The 21,263-nt window shown below is 42.5% G+C and overlaps 1 protein-coding gene across 3 annotated transcripts in view; it reads left to right on the top strand.

The window, feature by feature from the left end:
• Nucleotides 1-21,263, top strand: part of CDH13 (cadherin 13) — a 1,235,721-nt gene that overhangs the window by 431,975 nt on the left and 782,483 nt on the right. For all 3 annotated transcript variants that reach the window (XM_023558128.2, XM_023558126.2, XM_064273735.1), the window contains exon 3: nt 17,112-17,320. In XM_023558128.2, coding sequence (XP_023413896.2) covers nt 17,112-17,320 — 209 coding nt within the window. The remainder of the gene's footprint in view (nt 1-17,111; nt 17,321-21,263) is intronic.

Here is a 21,263-nt window from a genome sequence, read left to right as displayed (position 1 = left end):
AACTGAACTGGAGCCCCTATTTCATAAAGAGTGGAAATCTAAAGCCCTTCTCAGGATTTCTGTCAATTCCTGTTGTCTTATGCCCTTCTGGCCCACTTCGCCTCTGGGTCCCGTGTCTAAGCAAGTGTTCCTTTCTCACCCCCAGGCCATCTAGACAGTGAAGCATGGTCCTTGCACTGACCAGGTTGCACAAGAAGTGCACATATGTACACGTGAAAACACACAGAAACACACACTCATATGCACACACGTGGACACATAGTCTCTCACAAAAACATACTCTCACACACAAATACATACACGCACACAAATACATGCAGTCACATACACACATATGCATACTTACACACAAATGCACACTCACATGCAAATTCACACACAAACACACGGTCACACACGTAAACAATACATGCTTATACACGCACAATCACACACACTTTCACATACACATACTCACATGCAAACATACAGCATTTGTACCAAGATCAACTTTACTCCAGGTCTGGGGGCCCAGGGGAAACGTGCATGGTCTTCCACTCTCTCTCTAACCCGTTGCCGTCGAGTCGATTCCGACTCATAGCAACCCTACAGGACAGAGTAGAACTGCCCCATAAGGTTTCTAAGGAGTGCCTGGTAGATTCGAACTGCTGACCTCTTGATTAGCAGCCATAGCTCTTAACCACTATGCTACCAGGATTTCCACCCTCTCTCTAGTCCCCTCCTATTTCAGCTCCTCACACCTTATTGCCTCAGTTGTCCCTCTTCTCCTAGTTAATGTTTCCTTCTGCCAAGCTCTTCAGCAACCCATGGATTTTACCCCACACTCACACCCAAACCCAACAAGAGGGTCAGCAAAACAAAGGGTCTTGCCCTTAGCTAGGCCCACCCTCCTTAGAGGACAGCTGGGGTTGAACATAGCAACCGTTGTATTCATTGCCGCTGACAGGAACAAGATCAAAGTTGTTAACAGAGGGTGGACTCTACTTCATTCTTCCCTCATTTGGCACCTGCCATTGTTGAGTTCCTCCCTCCAGACTTCCTTTATTATACCCTCCTTCTAGCGCAGAAAGAAGCCCTAGTGTAGTGGTTAAGCACTTGGCTGCTCACTGAGAGTTTGGTGGTTCAAACTCACCAGCCTGTCCGCAGAAGAGAGATGTAGTAGTCTGTATTCATAAAGATTAAAGCCTTGGAAACCCTACGGGGGCAGTTCTACTCTGTCTTATAGGTTCGCTACGTGTTGGAATCTACTGGAAGGCAATGGGTTTTGGGTTCTAGCCCAGAGTGGGGCTCTTGTTATTCAGGACCCTTTGAATGCTGAAGGAAAAATTCATGTCTGTGATATCCAGGCTTAAGAACCCAGGAGAGCAACCAATGGGAGCTTATAAAATCACAGAGGACATTTTGGGCTGTAGCTTAAATGTAGTATTTTCCTATGTTCATTGGATTTTTAAGCACTTAAAATACAAAGTGACTCTTCCTTTTCCATGTTCCAATATAGATCTAACTTTGTAAAGATGTTAAAACAACTTGAGGGCTTTTTGTTTCTCTACTCAGAGAAGTGGTGCTTTGCTTCTTGTTAATGAACCAAGTCCTGGACAGAAAAAAAAAAGGAAAGGAAAACCACTATTTCCTTACCACCTTTGGGCTGGATAATTCCCATTTCATTTTCCAGGAAGCTAAATTTTTTAATGGTGTCACTTAGAGAGTGCAGAAAATCAGACATCTTAGTCATTTTGTGGAAAATAATGACAGACCCCTACAAGAAAAAAACAAAAATTAATGACAAATCACCTTAAGTGTGGGAAACAGACCTTGAAGACAAACAGTTTTGTGTGTGAACTTGATCAAAAATATGATTCCCAGTTAACTGCTTGGTTCTAAATTAAATTATTGCTTTAGAGACCTAAAAAATATAGATAGGCACTGTTCTCTTCTTCAGGGTATATTCATCTTCTGTGTTAGTGTGTTTCCATATATTTAATGACTGCTGATAATGACTTTAAAAAGTGTATTTAAAAAGTTAAACCTCTTGAGGTGGTTTTAAATGGGAAGTATCTCCCAGTCGATTGTATTTTAGAAAATTAAATGCAAAACACAGGCATTGAGATAATGTTTAGGTAAGTCATAGAGAACCCACGTGTGTCCGAGTAGAGCTGTGCTCCACAGGGTTTTCAATGTCTGATTTTTTGGAGGTAGATCAGGAGGACCTTCTTCTGAGCTGCCTCTGGGTAGCTTCTAACCGCCAATGTTTCAGTCAGTAGCTGAGCAATTAATTGTGCTACCCAGGGTACCTCTTAATTCTAGAGTGGGCTTCAACTAAGTTACCAATAACCAAATGTACACCCTTGAAGTTCCATGGTTGCTTTGAACACTGTGTTTCTTTAAAGAAAAAAAAAAAAGCATTCCTTTCTGCCTGATATCTTCTCAGGATTTGTAAAGTTGTATTTCTGGTGATAATATCTGAAAATCAACATAATCCAAAGGTCCTCACTTTGCAATGTTTGCAGTGAGATCCCAGCATCTTAGCATTTAAGTGTTTTCAGATTACACCCATTTAAACATCTGTGATTCATTATCGTAAATATCACAGTTGTGCGGGACCATATGCTTCAGCTTGAAGCATATATATAAAGGAAAAATACGAGCAATAAATCTCAGGAACCTTATCCTTGCCGTGGGTATGTGCAAAAAAGAACATTTCCAGACACACAGGGCCTTCTATAATCACAGTAATACACTTGAGATCCCATATAAGAATCCTTCAATTGCAAAAGTTGCCACTTTTGATGGAAACCTATGATTTAAATTTGGCCCACGTGCTTCCCATGATAATTCAGGTAGGGTGGAAAGCCCAAAAGCCTTCAGCCACACTGGCGTTTGCTTCGTAAGGAAATGAGTGAGGGCTATTGTTGTCGAGTGGAGAAATCACAGGAAAAATAGGATACCTTTGACAAGTGAGGAGGCACTCTTGGCAGGCAGCCTCCTCCATTCCCACGAGACTGGAGCTAGAGACGAAGCCATATGGCATAAGGGATGCAACACAAATCTCTTGGCAACTGGAGGATGAATCGCCATGACCTGCAGGGCTGATCATTTTCTTGCTTACACCCATATATGCATTCCAGAATTAATTGTGTTTCATGTATTATAAGCCAGATCATTGTATTTTAATTTCCTGATAAGGTCTTGTCAAGTACACGGAACCAATTTGTAATCACAGCTGGAGAGCATCGCGTGCAGTGCAATTAAGGAGGAGGTGGATGAATTAATTGGTTACAACCAAAAAGAGTCCACTGCTATTCCGTGATTGCCGACTCTCTGCTGGCACTGGGCATAACTGGGGAGATGGAAATGAGGCCGTAGGAGGCCCTGGGCTCTAGGACCTCCCAGCTTACCAAAGGATGTTGTAGCTGTCAATGTTGACTCTATGCTCAACACAGTGAAACGCCGCCCATTTCTGCACCATCTCCATGATCAATTGCAGATCAGATCATTGTGATTCCATAGAGTTTTCGTTGGGTGAGTTTTGGACGTAGATCACTAGGCCTTTCTTCCTAGTCTGTCTTAGTCTGGCAGCACCACTAAAACCTGTTCAGCATCACAGCAGCAATATGCAAGCCTCCACTGACAGGCAGGTGGTGGCTGTACGCGAGGTACAGTGGCCAGGAATTGAACTTGGGTCTCCCACATGGAAGGCAAGACAGAATTCTACCACCAATGACGTCTATGAAAGGATGGGTCAGAAGAAATTTTTCGAGATGTAGAGGCTGGCTTTCTGCACTGTGTGACAGTTCGATTGGTATGTCTGCTTGTTATAATTATGTCACCACCTCGTCAGTGCCTATGCATACCCTTTAGAAAGGATACCATTGTTGCCACAGACAGTAGACTTTCACCCCCAAACACTGCTATGTCCTCTGGAAACATTTCTACATCCCGCATTGTAATCCAGCACAATGCCACCTCTGCAGAGAAGCAACTAAGCATTCCAGATGCCTCAGGTTTTTAATACAGAATAGGCTCATCCACACACTGTCTACAAATCGTCTATGACATTTATGAAAACCAAACTCAACATTCTGAAGATCAGGGGTCAAACGTCCACGCCGTTCTGTGTGTGGGGTGTGTGTCTGTGTGTGTGTGTGCGTGCGTGCGTGCGTGTGTGTGTGTGGTTTCCCCCCATGATGTTTTGTTTGCTGTGATTTGGAGACTCATGATGGTTTAGCAGTAGAATAGCAGGGTGTTTGTGGTAAGCCCGAATATCAAGAGTGCTTTGATGAAAGTTATAGAAGATCATTGTTCACAAATTCCAGAGATCTCTTCTTCCAGCCCTTAAAAGACACCATACTAGTAAAAGCTCATGACAAATTTCAGGTGTGCTAGGGCTATGTGAAGATGTTTGAGCACAATCCATGCATCTTCCTTCTTCCTCTTCAGTGCATAAGTGTTCCCTAAGTTTTGACCAGCAAGGGTCTTCTGACTTCTACCCTCTGGTTTGCACCCTGATGTATTTAATCACTTGCTTTAGGAGTCCACTGACTTCCATCTTTGACACCTGTTTCAGCAGTAGACACAGCCTGTGTGACTCCCTGTTAAGCCATGTGTTCTGAGGCTGTAGAATAACTTCTGATATTTCCTTTGGTTTCCACCAACCTGGATGAATTCACCCTCTGTTTCTCCCCCAGGATTTGGGACAAGACTGTACAATATATGGAAAAAGTAAAATTCTACCTTGACTTTAAGAAATTTGCTTCATCCCTCTGAGCCTCAGATATCCTCATCTCTACTGTTTTCATGGGACTATTGAGAGGATTAAAAGAATGAGTGTTTATCAAGCGCTTAACACAGTGCCTGACATACATAAAATGTTCCATAAATGATCACCGTTACAGAAGATAGATACCAAACATAAAAAACCAGCACCATCATGGTTATGTAAAGGCAACTTGGAGAACTAGTGGAATGATGAGTTTAGTTTCCAGTAGGTGTTCAAGGTAGGCAACACCCTTTTCACTTTGGTGCCACAGTCATTTACGTTAGCTGAACTAGTGCTCAAAGAACTAGTGCTCAGCTAGTGTAAATGATGCCTTGCTAGCATCCTCAGCTAGTTCATAAACCAAAGTTTGTAGTTTTGCAAATTTTTGATACCCAACCAATTTGTCTTTTTTTTTGCTCAATTAAATTGAGAAACTAACCCAGTAAAGATTGGTTTGCTAATTTTCACTATGGACAGCTCAGCCTCTCCAAGCCTGCTTTCCCCTTCTGTAAAATGGTTGTAATACCTATTATGAGGATTGGGGTGAGAGGCTATCACTTATTAAATATACATTATATTCCTGATATTGTGCTCAAAGCTTGATGATTTCATCCTTCTGTCCCTGAATCTGTCTTCCCCTTCCATGTTTCAATGTTTATAGATTCTTGTTTACTGAGTTCTGCTTCAGATCATAGGTCATTTGCTCTTTAGGAGAAGGGACTATGTCTTCTATACTCATTATGGCACTTAATGCGGCTATTTCAGTATTTATACACCAGAACACTGAGTCAATACACACTCTCTGAAGATTCATTTGCAGTTTCTTTATTTATTTTTTTATTTTTTTGCTTCTCATGGACCTTTTCATATATTTACGAATGTCGGGTTATTACCTCTGCTTCATTCCTGACTGCCTTCATCCCCAAGCTATCCTCATCCTCTCTAAAATCTGACAGCTTCTACAGAAGTTTAGAGAGAAAACAAGTGTATTGTCCTGCTTAGCATTCTAGGAAGGAACTGAGTCAAAGCTAAGGCACTTTCGGATCCATGATGCTCAGTTTTGCTAAACTGATGTTGGGGATTGTCTCAGTCCTCTAGTGCTGCCATAACAGAAATACCACAAGCAGATGGCTTTAATAAAGAGAAATTTATTTTCTCACAGTCTAGTAGATTACAAGTCCAAATTCAGGGTGTCCACTCCAGGGGAAGTCTTTCTCTGTCTGTCAGCTCTGGAGGAAGGTCCTTGTCCACAATCTTCCCCTGGTCAAGGAGCTTCTCAGGTGCAGGGACTCCATGTCCAAAGGACGTGCTCTGCTTCTGGTGCTGCTTTCTTGGTGGTAAGAGGTCCTCAACTCTCTACTTGCCTCCCTTTCCTTTTACCTCTTAAGACATAAAAGGTGGTGCAGGCCCCACCCCAGGAAGTTCCCTTTACATTGGATCAGGAAGATGACCTGAGTAAGGGTGGTGTTACAATCTCACCATAATTCTCTTTAGCATAAAATTACAATCACAAAAGGAGGATAGCCACACAATACTGGGAATCATGACCTAACCAAGGTGACACATATTTTTGGGGAGACACAGTTCAATCCATGACCGGGATCTTGCAATGTGGTCATTAACCTCTCATAGCCCATCTAACATTTTCACATGCAGTTGTGTATTTTTGCTATCTTGTTTATAAATTTGTATAAATGTTTATCTAAAAATAACAATTTATATCTTAAAATTTTTAGTATATTAAAATATAATAATAATGTATTATGACTTAAGGCCAAAATATTGTCAAGAAGAACACATTCAATTTTATGATAAAACATTGGATAAAATACAGAAATTTGCTTTCTAAGCAATTATTTAGAGAGCACACCTCTTCAGGAAAGCAAGGCATACCTGTTGATCATTCCTCTCCTTGGATGCCTCTGGTAATGAATGATGAGCTCACTCAATGCTTGACTATATCTAGATATAAGAAAGAATTTATTATACTGGACAGTGCTCTGCTTGGTTTTGATTTCTACCCTAAAGTGCTTATTCAGACTTTTGACACAATAAAGAAATGCAACATCCACCCTTCAAAATGGCAGCCCTTTACATGATCACATGGCCCCAGCTTCTAGGCTTTGAATACCACAGAGGCAGATAACACCTTATTCATCTTTATGTTGCTGTTCGTCCTTAGCGCCTACTGTCTTACACATTAGAAGTGCACTAATGACATTTTAATGGATCAGTGGAATAATATGTTGAGATTTAGAACAATAGAATTTCTCAATGCAAGGGACATCATCCAGTACTAGAATCTCTTGCACAAAATCGCTGCCGAACAGTCTTCTGGGTTCCACTTGAAAATATCTAGTGACAAGCAAATTGTTTCATCAGGAAAGAACTAGAGATTCAAAACCATAACTTGAATTTCTTCAGCCTTTTCCAGGATTTGAACAAAAACTAGGTCATACAAACATTAATATTTGTATTTTACCAACTTGTAGCCTTCTGCTGCACAATTGTAGGACATCAACCTGTCCCCCTTCATGGCCTATTTCCAATTATTTTTCCAAGACCTCAGGGATCTCTCACATGAACTCACAAACTCTTCTTCCATGTCTTTTCATTCTGGTCTCTTTAATTGATTGACATTCCTGGTAAGTTCTTAAAGGAAGTGTGTTTGTGGAGTTTCTTCTAAAGTCCATCTCTAGGGTTCCCAAAGCCATAAAACCCTCAAGGTGCAGAAAGACCCTGCACTTGATTTTGTCTTCGCTGCACCAGTGCCACGCTATATTCCATTCAGAGACGGGCCAAGTGACCACTCCACATGGCAGATTGATATCAGGGAGCAAAGTAACAGTGTTTGAGATTATATGAAGCTGCCTGTGGTTTGTGAACTTTTGAGCTATTGTATGTACCTTCCTTTCTCCCTAAATTATAGATTCATGGGACTGGACTAGGAAACAAATACTGTGCCCTTCTCTCCAACTTTCTTCTGGTTTCTCACCCTCTCTAGGTGCTCATGCAGAAGTTGACTTCCTTATAGTCCCCTTCCTCCCATGTATATATGCTCATGGCAGAGGGGAGGTACGTGGAAATCCCAGGCCTGCTGTGCATTAGGGATAAGCAGGCTCTGGATCCTAATTTAGATTTAGCCAGGATATTCTGCTACATGTCTCTAGACAACTCCAACTGTGATGCCAAATCACCTTAAAGTTATAGTGGAGCAAATCTCTCCTCTCATTAACCTACCCTTGAGATACTCATAACGGGGGGGGGGGCATTGTGCACAAAACTGCTGTATAAATAAATAAGCTAAGGGCTATGTTGCAGATATGGGCTAGTAATAGGAAAACACTGAGGAGTGAATCTCTGTAAATCTGAGATTTGGAGATTCTCTAACTTGCTGAAGCCATGATTTCTGTTTTGCTGAATGGGTGACTTTCAAATTGACTTACTCAAACGTTCAGATGAGTTTATGCCACCGTTCTCAGTTTTGTTTAGGGAATTTCAAATTTTCTTAGCTGTCGAGTTGAGACTCTGCTATTTATTCGTTCAACAAAGGGGATTGAGTACTGTGTCAGGAAGTGCTATGTAAAGTTATTCCAATTTGAAATACAAATTCACGGTATTGGTAACCCCCATAGCATAGGCAATATACAATTCCATTTTAGAAAACACTCTGACATGTTTTAGATACTCTACAGCAAGCGGAAAATGTAAGACTGACAGAAAAAACTAGATTAGGAGGTAGCAGCTCAGTTTTTAATGGTAGGCAGAGAAACCCCTGAAATCAGGTATGAGTTCTGTCTTTTTCCAAGAAGAAAACCTTAAGGGTTTACATGGCAAAAATAGGTTTGTGCTGAAGATCACTTGACTGAATCATTCATTATGATATCTCTGGCTGACATGATAGAATTGAAACTCTATTTTATCAAAGTTGGAATTGATGCATGGCATGGTATTAAGACTGTTCTTATGTTCATTCCGCACCTATCAGATCTATTGAGGCTTTAGAAGCAAACTCCACTTCTGGATTAATCAGTCGTAGTTAGGAAGGCTCCTGCAACCTTTCAGAAGCGCTGTGAATGTCTGTGCTGTCTTCAGGCCAAACGTGGAGCCCAGGACACAGTCCAGTACATTCAGAAATCAAGAGCATAGAATGGATCAGGGCTGGAGGACATGCTTCTTGTATTACCCAGGGATCTGGCCCAGTGTGGGTGGGGCTGAGCACACATTACAGAAAGCTCGATTGATGGGGATACTTGAGAAATGAGGGTGTTCAGGGAAACCAAAGGAAATGCTCCTGTTTTCCCCCTTTGGGTAGGTCCAAAGAGGCTCTGGACTAAGCCCTGTGAGTTTCTGAAAAGGAAGTTGGTGCCTCTGGAGGCCAGTGGGATACGGATGGCTGTGAAAAGCAATTATGTAATGGTCTAGATCCTACAGAGAGTCCATCTGATGTTTGTGAATTAAATGCTATTTTAGTTGTTGGAAAGGCATTGCGTTCCATGCTCCAGCAAAAAATGTGCTGATCATCCAATATTCAGGCCCTTTTCACTGACAGAACAACTGAATTCTGTCTTACTAACTAGAAAAGGCATACTGGGATGTCTGGTTCACTCCGGTCTGAGGGACAGCAAACAATTCATAGGCTCCTGCACAAAGGCAGTGCCCAGACTTAGTGGTGTGTTAGATCCACCTAGTACTGTAATCCTGAAAATCAATTGCTAAGTTTTAGAAAATCTGCAAGCCAGTTGGTAGCTTGAAATCAGCCATGTTGGGAATATTTACACCATAGATATTGGCAAATGCTACAAATCAGGACTTTTTCTGTCACCAGCACACCACTGAAACAGACTGCCCTCTTCTGTGTGTAGAAATTGTTGGATAAATCTAATTAAAAACAAAATCTGCTCCCAACCTAGAAAACCCCTCCACGAAGGTAGAAGAGAATGAAAACAATTACTAAATAAGCTTTAGACCAGAATGTGATGTTTCACAGGCGGTCCTCTAAAAAGATGGCAAAGACAGAAATCTGACCCTTTGTACAGCCAAGCAGATGTAACCCATTTCATAAGTTTTCAAGACAAAAGACAATTAGTCCTCAAGTAAGAGGACTTGACAATACGATTTTGTCACACCTTGTTCATCCTAAATTCACCTAGTAATTGGGTTGGCCACCTATGCTTTCTCATTGCCTTTATCTAACAAAATAATAAAATTTCTCGAATCTCTATGATCTCTATGACAGGTAGATAGTTTCAATTTGAAGCCAGACACCTAACTTAAACTCCCATGGAAATAGGGGGACAGAGGCACTACTTTCCTCAATGATTACATTTCAGAGATTGTTTCCACATCCTTGAGAAACATTCCTGGGTCGTACGACTGGCAAGAAGATTATTTAGCCTTTTAAGATGATTTATATATATTTAAAAGAGGCAGAGAAAGAATTTACAATTACAAACTTTCTAAAGTAAACGCTGTAAGCAAAAAGGAGGGGGAAGGAAGTTTCTTTCCCTTTTTCCCCAGGCTGGAGGAGGGGGAGATATATATCCCTGGTGCAAAAATGGAGCCCTGGTGGCATAGTGGTTAAGTCTGTTTGGCTGTTAACCAAAAGATTGGTAGTTCAAATCCACCAGCCACTCCTTGGAAACCTGATGGGGTAATTCTACTCTGTTGCTGTGAGTCGGAATCAACTCGATGGCAAAGAGTTTAGTTTGTTGCTCTAGATAATCAGGTGCTATCCAGCCAACTCCAACTCATGGAGACTCCATGCATGTCAAAGTAGCTCTGTCCTCCACAGGGTTTTCAATAGCTAATTTTTTGGGAGTAGATCACCTACCGTGGACTAAAGCATAACGACAACTGTAAGTAAGGCACAGGACTGAGCAGTGTTTTGTTCTGTTCTACATAAGGTTGCTATGAGTCCGTATAGACTGGACCGCACCTAACAATAACACAGGTCACCAGGCCTTTCCTCCAGGGTACCTCTGGGTAGACTCAAACCTTCAACCTTTCCCTTAGCAGCCGAGCACGTTAACCATTTGTACCATTTCCGCCCCCCCCATTTATGGGGGTGGGAGGTAGTGGCTACAAGCCCCAGGATGCCTGATTCCGATCCTGCAGGCTTAATGTTTCACCCACAGCCTTGTACAAGTGTGCAAGTAGAGTCTGACCACCGACTCTTAGACGTGTTTCAACTTAGGAGCAGACCAACTGGCATGTCTTTAAGACTCCATCGCCATTTGCCCACGGAAAATGTGAGTGCATTGTTCCCAAACTGACCCAGATGCACTCAAGAATAGCACAATTTCCCCATATTCGTTCATACTTGTCTTTATGAGCAGGACCGTTACGTATTTCGCAGATAAATTTAAGTTCATCTGTATTTTTCTATTTCCTGAGACCATACAACTACTTAATTTGTTCCCTCACACATTTCTAGATGGTAAGAAAACTATGCATTTTGGATCTTCATTCTTAAGAACCAGATTCAAAAGACAGAAATAGAAAAAGCATAAAATCAAGGTCAGGAAGATTAAGCCGCTTAATTCACGAGCCAAACTTCACATTTCAACTGTGGTTTTGTCTCCCAGCTGAAGTTTGTCTTTTTGTGACATTTGCGTTAAGCCCAGAGGACATTTTGAGTGGAAACACGCTGAAAGCATAATTGAAACTCTGAGTGGGGCCCATTTGTCTAATTTGCATTTTTTCCCCAGGTAGGGAGTTTTTGCTCCCCCCTCTCTTCTCCTGGGGTGTTCAAAGATTATCTCAAAGAATGATGTCATTCAATTGATTCCCCAAAATCCCCATGTACAGTATATTATATGTATATATATAATTTTTTTCTTTCCAGAAGCTATATGAAATGCCACAGTGATAAACTATGTAGGGAAGTCATTTATAGGATCAGAACAGTACAGATAGTTCATTTTCACCCTCAGACGGAGGTTTTGAATATTTGTTGACAAGTTTAATTGTTTATTAGAATTTTTCCTTTCAATTACCCACACAATGTCATTCAGAGCTACTTAGGAGGTTGTTGCTATAGAAACAAACATTTTTTAAATAGATGACGTTACACTATTCAATTTCATCTTTAATGTGTTCTTTGAACTCTGTGCCCCAAGACATACACTGCCTCAATCTCTATTGAAAAGTTTGAGAATCGCCGACACTTTGGTTGTGTCAACAAAGTTAATAATACAAGACAATAGCTCAGGACTGATGGTGTCAGTGATCCCCTTTAGTTAAGGAATCTGCGGTAAGATTATTATTGGTGTAGAAGGAAACTCTACTTTCTCCAGAAAGAAGGGAAAAAAGAGTGTGGTGAATTCTTTCTCTTTTGATTAAGTATTCTTCATATATGTCAGACCCTTCATTTTGATATTCCCAAGGTAGCTACCATAGGAGCATAGCCGGGGGAGGGGAGTATAGCCCAGGCATTTCTCAGAGGAAGGCGGAACAGGCATCACTCTGAGGGTATTAGTGGATACAAGGATGTCTTAGTTACCAAGGGATGCTGTAACAGAAAACTGCAAGGGGGTGGCTTTAAAGAACAGAATATATTTTCTCACAGTTCCAGAAGCTGGAAGTCTGAACTACGGTGTCTGCCTTGTTCAGTCCTCCCTTGTCAGTAGTCCCAGGCAGTCCCTGGTTCTTGGTGATCCTCACGTGGCATCTATCTTCCACAGTATGTGTATGTCTCTGTGTCTACTCTTTTATAGCTTTGAAGTGATTAGGTTTAGGACCCACCCTACACTGGTATGTTTTCATAAGCATGACAAAGAAAATCCCATTTCCAAACAGGCTACATCCAAAGGTATAAGGGTGAGGATTCCAATACCTATTTTGTTGTTGCGTGCCATTTAGATCGATTCTGACTCATAGGGACCCAATAGGACAGAGTAGAACTGCCCCTGTAGGGTTTTCAATCTTCATGGAAGCAGACTGCCATATCACATAGAGCAGCTGGTGGGTTCAAACCACTGACCTTTCAGTTAGCAGTTGAGTGCTTAACCATTGTGCCACCAGGGCTCCTTCAACACCTAATTTAGGGGAACACAAATCAACTTATAATACAGGGACAGTCCTTTTTTTTGACTCTTTAAATTTATTTTACTGTGTATTAGAAAAAAGCACCTGGCACTCGAATGTGTATTATAAAGTTTATCTTCTAAAAATTTTATGTAATTTAAAAAAGTGCCTCAATTAAAAGAAAAACATTAAGAAAGTAACAGATTGCACCTGAGGATTTGGCAAATTGTGGTGCTGGAAGCTGAATGATTAAAGGAAGGGAGGCGTCCTCCCAGGCACACTGGTGTAGTGAAGGGGCTGTGGGTTCTAGAATCAGACAGCCTGGGTGTGAGTATCTCTGAATGTGTAAAGCTGGGCGACTCTGGAGAACGCATTCAATCTTACTAAGTCTCAATTTCCAGAGAGGAAAAACAAGTCCCTACCTCACATTGACAACGTGAGAGTTCCTTGAAATCATGAGTGTCGAGCTCTCAGCATAGTGTTGTTATTTTTGGAAAAATAGTACATTACATTTGTATGACGTTATCTGTACAAACCATTCATTCGAAGACTATTTGACACACTTTTGTGGAGTCTAGAGCTCTGTCTTTTCACTCCTTTGATGTCATTTCTCCTTCACAGCCTCTCATGTGAGCTAGGTGGGCTTTGCCAAGAAAGGGGGGAGGTCTCAGCAATGGGCAAGGCTGGGTCTGAACCATTTGCCTCCCCTCTTATGCCTCAGCTGAGGTGCCTACAGTAACCAGTAACCATCTCCATGGCGACAGCACATGGCCTGGCAGACCAGAGAAGGGATATGTGAGTAGATATAGGTGGAGGGACCCAGGAGGCAGGTGGAATGCCAGCTGGAAGGAGGCAGCTCCCTTGGTGCCAGAATTACAGGAAAAACGATGCTGCTAATTCACATACATGGGGCTTCAAGCTCTGTTCTAAGTGCTGTACATATGTAGGTACGTATTATCTCATTTCATCCTCACCACATGGATTGTAGTTCCTATGAGGTATGTACTATTATTTGCCCCCATTGTACACATGGAGACATCAAGGTGGAAAGAAGACAGGCAATTTTTCCAAGGTTGCAGATCTCCTGAGCATTAGCAGGATTATGAAAGGGTTTTGAAGTCTACCATTAAAAATCCTCTTTCTTAGGGCACAGGAATAGCAATTCCTGACATACTGAGTCCCCAACCTCCTTTCTGTTTCAGGAGTTACTGGGAAGTATGGGGACTGGCGTCTTGACAAGTAGTGTATTATCTAAGGTCCTGATTCTTGGCCCTGGCAGCAGAAAATTCATCTGGGGAGCTTGCAAGGAATAGTAGTACTACCTGGAGCCCAGACCAGCCCAATGGTAGTATCAGGATCTCGGGACAGGGCAGGAATAAGCTTTGCTATTTTTTATTTATTTAATGCACCACCCAGTGATTCTAATAGGTAGCCCGTGTTAAAGAACCACCATCTGAAGCACCTGCTCCTGAAATAAACAACCGCTCAACAATGCAGACCTTAGCTGTTTGATTCAGCAAAGGTTTGCAGAGAGCTAGCATATGTCGGACACCTGCAGTGTGTCAGGTGTTGAATGTAGATTTGGTCTCTCTTTACACTCTCAGCTGGGACCTCTGATGACCCCGTGGTCTAAGAGCATCAGAATGTGGCAGCTGCCCTTTCCCCTCTTGACCAGCCATTCTTGGGAAGTGCTCATGGCTCAGAGCTTTGGACTGTAGTGGCAGACAGACTGGGGACTCGTTCTTGCTCTACCCCTTTCTGTATGTGACCATGGGTAAGTTAGTTCATCTTTCTGCAGAGAATGATGCCTATAGATGTTGTACTTTCAGTTGGGTGATATTGCCTCCAAGGGGGTGAAAATGAGTACTTGGGTGGGGGGAGCAAAAAATAGGACTTTTTTAAATATATGAAGTACCGTTAAACATACAGTATACAAGAAGATACGCAGTATATCTGTGGTGTTAATATTTCATGTTGTTGTTAGGTGCCTTCGACTCAGTCTGACTCTTAGCAACCCTATGTGCAACAGAAAGAAACACTGCCCTGTCCTGTGCCATCCTCACAATCATTGTTATGCTTGAGCCCGTTGTTGCAGCCACTGTGTCAGTCCATCTTGTTGACAGTCTTCCTCTTTTTCCCTCAGTGGAATGGCAATTAGGGAGGAAAACTCTGTGTGTTTGTGTGTGTGTGTGTGTGTGTGTGTGTGTTAGGCATCTTCTTTGCCTTCTCTGATCCTTAATTATCTTATCTATAAAATGTGGGGAAAGAGGCCAAAATAATATCCCATTCATAGGGCCATTGCAAAGATTAAATATGGTAAAATATGGAAAGTGCTTACAGTGAAGCCTCGGATGTGGAAAGTGCTCCAACAGCATTAGCCTATTAGCCTTTATTCTTCTTCTTATTATTATCAGTTAATATCATTATCACTGTAAGCATAATCTTCTCTGCTAGAAAGATCAGTTTAGTTCATCAGATATTTCAATGGCTTTAGCTCTCTACTAGGACCTATGTAGATGTTTGAATAAAGACAAGTAGGTGCTCACCAAAAGATAGACCCAAGAATGTTCCTGACAGCGATATTCTGAGAGCCGAAAGCTGGAAAGAGCCCAGATGCCCAAGGGCAGTGGATAGATAAATGAACTTGGTATAGTCACATAATGGAATACCATATAGTAAAAAGGATAAATTACTACTATTCACAGCAGCATGGATGAATCTCAAAACATAATATCGAACAGAAGCAGCCATACACAGGAAGGCACCTACCTGTATGAAGTTCAAAAACAGTCAAAGCTAATCTATGGTGTTAGAAGTTACCACAGAAGTAGTTTCTGGGGTGGAGGGTAGGAGCTTTATTTAGGCAGGGATGTAGAGTTACTCTGGGTGGGGGGCTGATAATACTTGGCTTCTTAGGTGTTGGGTTTCTGGAGTACTGGGTACGTAGGCATGCTTGCTTTGTGAATTCATTGACTTGTACATTCTGATTGTAGCCTTTCCTGTATCTATGTTATGCTTCAATTATAAGTTTACTAAACAAACAAACAAGCCTCTTCAGCAGAGAGCTAAGAAAGCAAAAGTGGTGGAAAAAAGCCAGTACTACAATTTAATGCTTAAGGGCCTCGAATGGAGACAGGCAAAAACACAAGCACACGCAATGGATTGTGATGCCTGTAATGGTAGAATAGTGCACCAGGTCCAGAGGCATCAGGTACCTGAGGGTACCTGACCAGCTGTCATACCACCGCTTGTGACAAAGCCTTGTGCTCCTTGTGGCCCGTCCAGGATGAATCCTCTTCCCTGTTCCCTCCACACATGGCTTAATTATTCAGTGTTAGGAACTTTGCTCAAATCTCTCCACTCCCCACATCACCAGTGCCACTGCTTTAATCTGAGCCAAGCATCATTTTTACAAAGCTAACAAAAACTGACTGGTTTCCTTGACCTCTCGTCTTGCCTTTCTCCAAACTATTTTTTATAACCCAAATCCATTGAACTGTAATCTTTGGGTTTGGGCTTGGTCCTCTGAATCTTTTCAAAAGCTCCTCATCTGATTCTGATGCACCCCAGCCCTTGGGAAGCACTAATCTATTCTGGAACCAGAAAAAAATCCTGGTCTTGAACTTCTCTATGCTAAAAACAGTCCATGGCTACAGGGCAATAGCTTAACATAGTGGCTTTCCCCAATTTGTCTCCAGAAGATATTTCAGCTTCATTTCCAACTTTTCCTTCAACATCCCCAACATCCCTGACCTAGCTCAAATTTCCCTCTAATCCAAGCACACCAAGTTGTTTGTCTTTCCCCAGATCTATGTTTTATTTAACCACACACCCCCATGCCTTTGTATACATTGTTCCCTCAACCTAGAATGTTGAGGCCTTCCAATCTTCTGCTCATCTTCAAGACCCAACTCAAATATCTTCCCATGATGCTCCTAAACATACCTTGGTTCTCCCATGGTACCTCATACATGCCAGGATTGGGTCACACTCCTCAAACATTACTCTGCTATATATACTCTGTATATCTCACTATGATATATACACTGCTCACCTCACCTATGACACTCAAGGCCAGTGTCTGTCTCATGTTCATCTTTGCGTCCTCAGTGCTTACTACCTGCCTAGAGCATGGGGAGTGGTCAAGGGGTATGTCCTAAATGAGTCTTTTGCATGAACAAAGCCATGGAGGGGATAAGGGAGTTGCTATGGTATAAGGGGCAGTGTTTGTAGGCTTTGGGGGGTGGTCCACCTTCAATGGGCCAGAGATACTTCAAGGCCTGGGCTGCCAGCCTACTCACTCTGTCCCTGTTGTGCTTCTTTCCAGTGACCTTCAGTGATTGTAAGGGGAATAACAAGCTGCACTATGAGGTCTCAAGCCCATACTTCAAGGTGAACAGCAATGGCGGCTTAGTCGCCCTAAGAAACGTAACTGCAGTGGGCAGGACTCTGTTCGTCCATGCACGGACGCCCCATGCGGAAGACATGGCAGAACTCTTGATCGTCGGGGGGAGAGACATCCAGGGCTCCCTGCAGGTAATGCAGCTGCTCCAAATAAGCTGGATCCAAAGAGGATCTGTCTGTCATATGTGGGAAATGGCTCATTAGCTTGTTACATCAGTCAAGGTTCTTTTGTTGTTCAAAGTACAGAAACTCAACTCAGAAAAGGAGGATGGGTGGGAATTTGTCAGCTCATGCAACTAAAACATTTCAGGGGTGGTTCTGCCTCCAAGCGTGGGTATGTACCAGCATCCACGTGATGGCCTGAGTTTTAATGTGTTTCTATCTTGTGGTGTTATTTTCCTAGTATTGGCTTCACCCCCAGGCACTTACCTCCCTGCTTCCTACACCCCAGTGAAGAGGTTGCCATTCATTTCCCAGTCTGAAGTCTCCTGAGACAGCATATTTTTCTGCTAATGCCAACAAAACCCTGACATCAAATCTCATTCTTTCTCATCCCATCATGTGGGCATCCCTGAACCAAACTCTGTGTCTAGTGGGCTGTGGTGCTGTCATTGGCTCAGTTTGAGTCACATGCCTTTTCCTGAAGCCAGAGGGGAAGTCAGTCCCATCCAAAACATACGGACTCAGAATAGAAAGTTAGTTACTCAAAGTAAATTAGGAAGGGGAGTGGAAATTGGCAGGCAAAGAATTACGGTGCCCCACTAGAGCTGCACAACAAGGCAATCATTGTGTATGGCGCTGGTCCTTAGCCATCCGCTAGTGCCTACAACTTTCCAGATGTGCATGCATGTTGAACACTGCACTCACACGCCTGTGCGTGCACTTTATGAGTGCTACCCAGGCTTCCTGATAGTATCATCAAGATACCTTTTACTGCAACTGTCTCACCTCTTCTTTCCCCAGGTGCTCAAAGATAGTGTGGCTTCTTGATTAAAGGGAGGGAAGAGACTCAGTAAGACCTTGGCAAAATAGTAACAGCCATCATAGTGCGTCTTCAGCTTTGTGTACCTAGCTGCCTCCTGGTCTGTACTTCCCCAATTTTTCAAAGCCTGTGATTCTCGTTCCCGTCCTCCATCTGCCACGTTTCCCATAACCCTGTTTTGTCTGTTAATTTTGTTCATTGGTGGAGCGTGGGTGGTGGAGTGAGCCTCAGCTACACAGCTGGCAGCAGACTGTACAACTGGCAATGTGAGTGTTGCTTCCTTGCCAGTGCTGCCTGTGTGATCTCGAGAGAAACACATCACTTCTTAATCTACAGTCTAAACGGGTTAAACAGTCAAGGATGGCAAGTAAGTGACGTGTGTGCCCTGCTGTGCCACCATGCCTGTGGCAGATATTGTTTCTCAACCACCAGACTCTTTGCCAGTGAGCCCTGGCTTAGCCTGAGTATCTTTCTCAGCACCATGGTTTTGGAAGCTAGTATCATTGATCATTTAAAGGTGTTGCTAGGGATGGGATCTATTTTCTATCCCTGGACTGGACCAATGCTAAAATTCCCCTCCATAGCCGGGAATTCCTGAAGCAAGGGTGGATCGCAAGCTAAAAAAGAATCCAAAGCGTGTTACTGATGTTTTCAAAGAAAACAGGACATCGTCGTATCCCTACCAGCGTGGAAACACTTTGGCACCACAAAGACAAGCTTTTCTCTTACTTAGCCATGGTTAGCCCATGTTCACAGCATCCCACTAACTCGGGATGTAAGAACTTGACAGATCTAAAGCAACAAAACATTCAGGATGTGTAGCACAGAGTGCCTCTTAGGAATAAGTGAACAGCACGGAGGGTCTTGTAAGAGGATTTTTTGTATCAGGTTAGATATATTTAGATGGATGTAGTTCATCACAACATGTGGGTTGTCTTTAAACCTGGAGAAGATGATGTCATAGTACTTGGCTTAAAACAGAGCAGGAGGGATGCTGGGCAGTATTCTGGACAAATGCCACCTCTAAGTGCTGGGAAAGCTGGGATTCATTATGAGGGACTCAGCTGTGAAGTGCTGGTCTCTGAGTCCTAGTGGGATGCCTTCCCTCCCAAGACAAAGCTCCTCCGAGCCCTGTCTGGTTCTTGTTTGCCACTGTACCTCAAAGCTCAGTTGCCATTGTTTGCTTCTTCTAAAGCACTGCTGAGGCTTCTCTGCCATTCAGTTTGCCAGGCTCCAGAAGAATGAGTCATTGTTCTCCACCTCCAGTAATTTTCTAAGGTTTGAAAACAGGTCTGGTGAAGCTACCCGGATCTGTCTGTAATAAACAGACCCCCCCCAAAAAAAGGACAAAAGAAAAGGAAAACAAAAAGATAGCAAAAGAATCCCTCTGAGGAGAGCACAGGCCTTACCAGAAATTCAGTTTGTTGTTTTGAGGTCCTACTGTGTGCAGCCAAGCAGGCCAATGATAAGAGATGGACATCAATATGCATATGAGTCAGCTTAGCTCTTGGTTGGGAAGGGAAAATGAACTTGCAAGTTGATGAAAGACTAAGCAGGGAGGCAAGAGTGATTGATGATCTGTGACTTCAGAGAAGGGAGAGGTCATGGGATGCTGACTGGTGACAACAGCCAACACTTACATGGTACTTCTGTGTACATATTGGGTATGAGGTACTCATTGTGCATGTGCTACTAACTATGTATATGGTACTTACTGAGCACATGGTACTTCTGTGTACATGGTACATATTGCGTATGAGGTACTCACTGTGCATGTGGCACTTATGGAGCACATAGTACATATGTGTATGTGTACCTATTGGGTATGAAGTATTCACTGTGTATGTGGTACTCACTGTGTATGTGGTACTGAATACATGGTACTTCTGTGTACATGATACAGATTGGGTATGAGGTACTTATATGTATGTGGTATACTTACTGCGTATGTGATACTGAATACATGGTACTTCTTTGTATGTGGTACAGATTGGGTATGAGGTACTCACTGTGCACATGGTGTACTCACTGTGTATGTGGTACTTATTAAGCACATGGTACTTACTTTGGAACTCACTATTTATGTGGTATATACTGTGCATTGTTTTTAGGTGCCGTCAAGTCAGTTCCAACACATAGCAACCCTTTGAACAATAGAATGAAACACTGCCCGGTTCTGCTACCATCCTCACAATCGTTGCTATGTTTGAGACCATCGTTGCAGCCACTTTGTCAATCCATCTTCTCAGGGTCTTCTTTTTCGCTGACCCTCTACCTTACCAAGGATGAAATCCTTCTGCAGGGAGTGACCCCTCCTGATAGCATGTCCAAAGTACATGAGACAGTCTCACCATTCTCACTTCCAAGGAGCACTCTGGCTGTACTTCCTCCAAGACAGATGTGTTCGTTCTTCTGGCAGTCCATGGTATATTCAATAAATTCTTTTCCAACACCGTAATTCAAAGGCATCAATTCTTCTTTGGTCTTCTTTATTCATTGTCCAACTTTCGTATACATACAAGGCAATTGAAAATATCATGGCCTGAGTCAGGCTAACCTTCCTCTTCAAAGTGACATCTTTGCTTTTCAACACTTTTAAGAGGTCTTTTGAAGCAGATTTGGCAAATGCAATACGTTGTTTGATTTCTTGACTTCTGCTTCCATGGGAATTGACTGTGGATACAAGTGAAATGAAATTCTTGACAACTTCAACATTTTTTCCATTTATCATGATGTTGCTAATCGGTCCAGTTGTGAAGATTGTTGTTTTCTTTATATCACAGTATAATCCACAGGAAGTCACTTGTATTTGATCTTCATCAGCAAGGGCTTCAAGTCCTCTTCACTTTCAGCAAGCAAGATTGTGTCATCTGCATATCACAGATTGTTGATGAGTCTTTCTCCATTCCTGATGCCACATTCTTCTTCATACAGCCCACCTCCTCAGATTATTCGCTTAGCGTACAGACTGAATAAGCATGGGGAAAAGGTACAGCCCTGATGCACACCTTCTCTGATTTTAAACCACACAGAATCTACTTGTTCTGTTCGAACAGCTGCTTCTTGGTCTGCGTACAGTTTCCTCATGAACAC

Source organism: Loxodonta africana, chromosome 21 (genome assembly GCF_030014295.1).
Source record: "Loxodonta africana isolate mLoxAfr1 chromosome 21, mLoxAfr1.hap2, whole genome shotgun sequence".
Taxonomy (NCBI): Eukaryota; Metazoa; Chordata; class Mammalia; order Proboscidea; family Elephantidae; genus Loxodonta; species Loxodonta africana.
Note: the sequence above shows the minus strand (reverse complement) of the source record. Positions and strands in the feature narration are given on the sequence as shown.